This window comes from Cajanus cajan, chromosome 10 (assembly GCF_000230855.2).
Source record: "Cajanus cajan strain Asha chromosome 10, NIPB_CcT2T_4, whole genome shotgun sequence".
Taxonomy (NCBI): domain Eukaryota; kingdom Viridiplantae; phylum Streptophyta; class Magnoliopsida; order Fabales; family Fabaceae; genus Cajanus; species Cajanus cajan.
This window is the reverse complement of record NC_138526.1, coordinates 17,464,198-17,470,313: the sequence shown is the minus strand read 5'-3', so window position 1 is coordinate 17,470,313 and position 6,116 is coordinate 17,464,198. Positions and strand designations below refer to the sequence as shown.

General features: G+C 34.2%; 1 protein-coding gene across 3 annotated transcripts; it reads left to right on the top strand.

The window, feature by feature from the left end:
• The first annotated feature begins 703 nt into the window (after positions 1-703).
• On the top strand, positions 704-5,847 carry LOC109805497 (uncharacterized). Of its 3 annotated transcripts, XM_020367580.3 has the most exons (5): positions 704-2,385; positions 3,440-3,511; positions 3,690-3,776; positions 3,895-3,990; positions 5,335-5,847. In XM_020367580.3, exon 1 carries the CDS (start codon positions 866-868, stop codon positions 2,222-2,224), a length of 1,359 nt encoding a protein of 452 aa, XP_020223169.1. In that variant the 5' UTR covers positions 704-865; the 3' UTR covers positions 2,225-2,385; positions 3,440-3,511; positions 3,690-3,776; positions 3,895-3,990; positions 5,335-5,847. The 3 variants fall into 3 exon arrangements, with proteins under 3 accessions (XP_020223169.1, XP_082921727.1, XP_082921728.1); XM_083065601.1 differs by lacking the exon at positions 3,690-3,776; XM_083065602.1 differs by lacking the exons at positions 3,690-3,776; positions 3,895-3,990.
• Positions 5,848-6,116: the final 269 nt, after the last annotated feature.

The window sequence follows — 6,116 nt, the reverse complement described above, 5'->3', positions numbered from 1 at the left end:
TTTTTAAATACATGAAAAGTTGATTTTAAAATTGTTTAATTTTCATGAAGTTTATCTTTTCTATTTAAATATAAATCTTCCTTTACTTCAGCAAATAAAATCTAATTGTGTTTTTCTCAAAGTTATTGTAATTTCTATAAAATAATTTAAAACACTTGAACTATTATTTGATAAGAAGAAAGAGTAAGTTAATTACATGGATTATCTATTTATCAATAACACATCACTTAGTGTAAAGGAAAAATAAGTGAAAAGGAGAAGAAAAAAAAATTCATACCTTACATTATTTAATTTAAAAAATTAGTTATATCAAAACAGTTTAATTTATAAAAATATTGTTATAATTCCTTAAAAATTTGAAAATTTCAGCATTACAAAAAAATTTAATCCTACCTATTAAAAATCCAACTTTTCTGATATCAATCCCATAATGAGTATAGGGAGGGTTAGGGACTTGGGGGTAAAGTAGGACTTGTGGTAAGGGATGATAAATAAATTCATATTTATGGATAATACTCGAATTCGTTTCGACTTTGACGAAGAATACTCGGTTTGACCAGGTACAAGTATAGGCATATAATTATAATTGTAAAATAATTAAAAAATATTGTGTATTTTTTTTTAAAAAATAATTTTTTATATATATAAATACAAGTACAAATATACCTAATATCTGATAAAAACTTAGATATGACAAAAATTATACCAATTATAGAAACGGAAATAGATATCGTGAAACACGTAGCGTCGTGGTGGAGAAAAGAAAAGAAACTATACCTTGTGCCTCTTAGCAAAAGTAAGAATCCTAAACCCTCACCAGATTTTGCAACGAAGATGGTGTTTTGAAGCAAAAGAGTGATTTTGAATGCTTCGGAGAATACCCTCTCTCTCTCGTTTTCGTCTTCTTCATCCCAATGATACTTTCTCTCATTCCCTTTTCAAGTTCTGTCATTGCTCCACAGTCCCTACTGCAAACTCCGACGACTCTGAGAAGCACACCCACTTCTTGATTTCCATGAGAAGCCTGTGTAGGTCAGGTAAAGTGAAAAACTTGGATGAAGCTTTGGACTTGTTTAGTGGCATGACCAAAATGAAGCCTTTGCCTTCTGTGAAGGACTTCACTTTGTTATTAGGGGTTATTGTGAGGTTGAAGCATTACACCACTGCCATGTCTTTAGTTAAACACATGTTTTCTTCTCTAGGCATAGAAGCTGACACCATTACTCTTAATATTGTCATCAATTGCCTTTGCCATTTGAAGTTGATAGCTTTTGGATTCTCTGTCTTGGGTACTATGTTCAAACTTGGTTTGGAGCCAACTGTGATGACTCTTACCACTCTCATTAATGGGCTTTGTGTGCAAGGCAATGTGGCTCAGGCAGTGAGGCTGGCTGATCATATGGAAAAAATGGGGTATCCCTTAGATGTTTACTCATATGGGGTGTTGATCAATGGGTTGTGTAAGATGGGAGACACTTCCATGGCGGTTGGGTGGCTAAGGAAGATTGAGGAAAGAAATTGGAAACCTAATGTGGTCGTTTACAGCACAATTATTGATAGTTTGTGCAAGGATGGATTGGTTTCTGAGGCGTTAAATTTGTTCTCGGAAATGAGTGGCAAAGGTGTTCAGCCTAATCTTGTCACTTACACTTGCTTGATTCAAGGTCTTTGCAATTTGGGAAGATGGAAAGAGGCTAGTTTTCTGCTGGATGAGATGGTGAAAACGGGGATGATGCCGGATTTGCAAACACTCAATGTTTTAGTGGATGCTTTCTGCAAAGAAGGAAAACTGATGCAGGCCAAGAGTAATTTGGATCTTAATATTGTGAGTTATAGTATTTTGCTTGACGGAATGTGCGGTGCTGGAAAACTGAATGCTGCATGGGAACTCTTTTCTAGTTTGCCTGCTAAAGGTTTGCAAATTAATGTTTATACTTATACCATTATGATTAAAGGTCTCTGTAAACATGGGCTGTTGGATAAAGCTGAAGACTTGCTGATGATTATGGAAGAGAATGGCTGCCTTCCAAATAATTGCACTTACAATGTCTTTGTTCAAGGCTTGCTGACAAAAAGGGAGGTTGTAAAGTCAATAAAATACCTTACAATAATGGGAGACAAAGGTTTTTCAGTAGATGCTGCCACCACAGAAATGATTATCAACTACTTATCTACTAATAAAGGAGACACCAGAATTCAAGAATTTTTGTTTCCAAAAAGATAGCAAATTTCAAGAGTTTCACTAGCGTTTAGTCAAATCCAGCCTCTCAATTTATTCATGTTCCAAGTCCATATAGGATCCCAAAGTGAGAACTGGCATAGGCTTTCTAAGCTCCACCGAACAGCTAAAACTTTTAAGAGAATTGTTCCTTGACATTTTTAGTGGTGAGTATTACCACTTTTGCGTGCACATTTATTTTGATATATTCTCAACTTATTAAAATAGCTTAGAATAAATAATTGACCGATTGAGATCCCATATTGACTAGAGATATAACCAATGTAGTTGTTGTAAGGCTAGAACAATTTTTCACCTTGCAAACTAATTTTGTAAGGTTAAGTCTTGGACTAAGTTCTAAGAAGACCTATATGCAATTTAGAAATTAGGCCTTATCCTTGCATTTTTATTTTTTTTTACTTAAAAGTATATATTTGCCTTCAAGTAAGTTTACCGATGAAGCAAGTTACATTAGGATGCCTTTTCTCCCCATAACATTAAGAATAATTAAATTAATGTTGCTAGGAAATGATAATTGACAGCATAAATTCTGTCAAAGTAAATTCAATACTTGTAAGAAATCATGTAATTGGCTAATTGCCGAATGTTACACATTTATCAAATGGATTCTATCTATTGGTTTTAGGGCTCATTCCTTTTCCAGCTACTGGTATTTAAATTAATAAATTTCAACTATGAAGGTACAAACCATCAAGTTCAACAGAAAAAATCTGATGAACTAGACAATATATATTGATCTATTCTATGATATGTTATACAAAAGGTGAACTTTAGTGGAGCACTCAAAAATTTTCTGGATCATGGAAACTTCTCACTCAAATTTACTGTAGTATGAGCAAGTGTTCAGTAGCTTCATTTTTATCATGGATCGCTCTTTTGAGCTATTTCTATTTTATACCTTGTTTTCCTTCTTGTGTATTTATTTGTTTTTCTTTTGTTTTAGGAGGATTCCTGTTCATCCTGCACTGTACTTATCCTCTCTCCTAGTTCATTGTGATAGTTTTTTTTTTTTTATTATAATTTTTTTATATTTTTTTATATTTATTACCTGTTAGGAAACAAAAATCTGAGATCTATTACATGGATGCATGCTGCCCCTTCTACAAGTCTAATTAACAGAATCTTGAACATTTTTTTTAACATTTGACCATTTTCCCCCATTTAAATTAATGATTTGACTTCAAGGTTCTTGATTTGCAGATTGGAATCACTTTATGCACTCAATTAGTTATATATTACGTACGAGGGAAGACCTTCTTTCAGCAATGACAGGTTAGTTGAACATTTATACTTTGAAATATCTCTACAACATTTTTTTTTTTGTAATTCTAATCTTTTAGCATAAGTTGTTTTGTTTGAATAAATATTTTTCTTTGGAGTTATGAACCCCCTTTTCTTTCCTTTTATCATTTTTTTTTCTATGGCTGCATATTGAATTATCATCACACAGGTAAGAGACACACTCTCAGCTGAGGTTTTATGGATGAGGTGTCTAGATAGGTTCCACATCAAGCAATGATGCTCATAAAGTCATGAGGTTGGTTTCTGGGTTTTGAGATGTAACTGTCGATTCTGCTGAATGGTTTAGTGATAGGGTTATTGTAACTTGTATTGGGTTAAAGCCTTGTGCTTAATGCTTCATATTCTTGTTTCAGTGTAAAGCTAACGTTGAAATAGTTACACAACTAGCATTGTTTGACGAATGTGCAATTGCTTTAGTGCTTGAATGCCTCATAGAAGCATCTGCAAAGGTACAGTTATAGATTAACTCCTTTCCTTCATATGTTCTCGAGTAGATTTGAGATGGTATCAACCTTCTTAGGTGCAGATCCATGATGTGCATATCTTTGGAATATTTCTAGCAACATTCACCTTCCATACTTCTGTTTATTTTACACTCTCAATCACCTCTGTTCTGAACCCCTAACTTCCTCCGTTCTTTTCTCTGGGTAACAGCCACCCTCACTTTTCATTGAATGTTTAAGAAGCTTTGTATTTGAAATATCATATGGGAAAAGCTTGACAAGGATGCCATCACCCAAACAATAGAAATATTTTATTGGAAAATTTCCAATTCCAAAAACTACTATGGTGGTCAGTGTTGCTCGGTTGGTTTGCATCCCACCTGTTCTATTGAGTTGTACTTCTCTGATATGCTTGGTGCCAAAGTCATTTAACCTCTGAGGCAATGTTTTTCTGTTAAGATGCCAAATTACCAAGCCTGATTCCCCTTCATTTTAAGCCTAGAACAAACCTTTTGTCCTGTCCCTCTGTTGTGCTCAAGGTTTTCACAGGTCTGTGCAGCATGCTCTTTTAAGACTTCCTCTGTTCTTATTTTTCCCCTGCTCTGTATGTTGTGTACACACTCCATACCCTGGCATCATCCGTCTCTTTTTACTTTCATTGCCATTCCTGTTGTTCATTGCAGGCTTATGATCCTTCACTTTTGTTTGTTACGAAACTTTTGATCATGCCTTGGACTTATACCCCTTGCATTTGATTATTAAAGAAACGTCTTCAATTTTGGGTTTCTTTAGCATTTATGTGTATAATATACAATAATTTATCTTGTAAGCATAACCTTCAGTATAGCACCCATCTGGCTAGAGTTTTTGGGCTGCCTGCTTGAATTGCTCTCTAGGATTTGCAACCATGATATATGCTCAATAGTCAATACAACTAGATTATCATATTTAGTTTGCATTTGCCACGCCTAAAATCATGGCTCAAACTTTTTACTATGTTTTTGTCATATTTAGTCTTCCCATATTATTACATTGTTTCAAATTCACTTATAATCAAATAATCAATCAACTTTACAAAGTCAAGATCATCCAAAAATAAGTTTGAACTCATTCCCAGTCTGATGTTGAGGACTTGTGAAATGAAAAAAATATGATAATGCTATACTCATTTGTGCCTTCTCCAAGATGTTAATTGTTGTAAAGTTATTGTTCGCTGGTTGCAAAAAATGTTAAAAACAAATTATCGTATTATTGTTTCTAAGATTTTATTTCATTTGTACATTCTATGTGCCTTCTTGGATTTTGAGTACTTACGTTTTTTGTTTGAATTGCTGCCTGAGGTGCACGCAGCCGCGGGATCACAATTTTACCACCACTTGTGTTTGCCAAGTTCCCAAGCAACTTGGGGAAGAGAAGTTCATAGAGTGAGTTCATTGTGGATGCAAGGGTTGTGCAAGTGGGAATTGATTGGACATCAATTCTAGTATTTGCTGCCAATTAAGGGTTTCTTTGAATTGCTTTTAGCAATCTGTTCTCAGAAACCCTTTGATGGATGACCATTCTTGAAGATCATGGAACTTTTAACAAGATCTATATTTAGGAGGCTAGAAGAAGTTACTAGAGAGAATGTATTTCTTAGACCTGTGCGTATTATGAACATAGAGTATGTGTTCCCCTCCTAGTTGCCTAGTCTGTATATACTTTGTATAGTTTGTTTTCCATTTCTTTGTATGTAGTAGTTAAATGTATAGGTTGTTTTTACCCTTGTATTTAGGGGTGTATCTTTCCTTATTTGTAGGTCACGCCTTTAGGAGTTAGAGGGATGTTCCTTATTGAAATGTATTCCTTTTGACTTTGTATTCATAGTTACTATTTTGTTTTTTTTTTTTTTTTAGTTTGGTAGTTAGAGTGAAAATAGTCATTCTAGTGGTGTGGCAATAGTCATTCTAAATGATGTGGAAGTAGTATAGGTGTGAAAATAACCAAAGTGATATTGGACTTGTTTTTCTTCTCTTAGCCCAAGAAATTGATTTGACTTGGTTTAACCTTCATTTGGTTAATCAAAGCAAACCAATTCCTTGATTTTTAGTTCAACCAACACTAGCCAAGGATACCTTGGTTGCCCACTAGCC

Coding starts and splice junctions, on each gene's coding strand:
- LOC109805497 (XM_083065602.1), top strand. CDS start 866: ATGCTTCGGAGAATACCCTCTCTCTCTCGTTTTCGTCTTCTTCATCCC.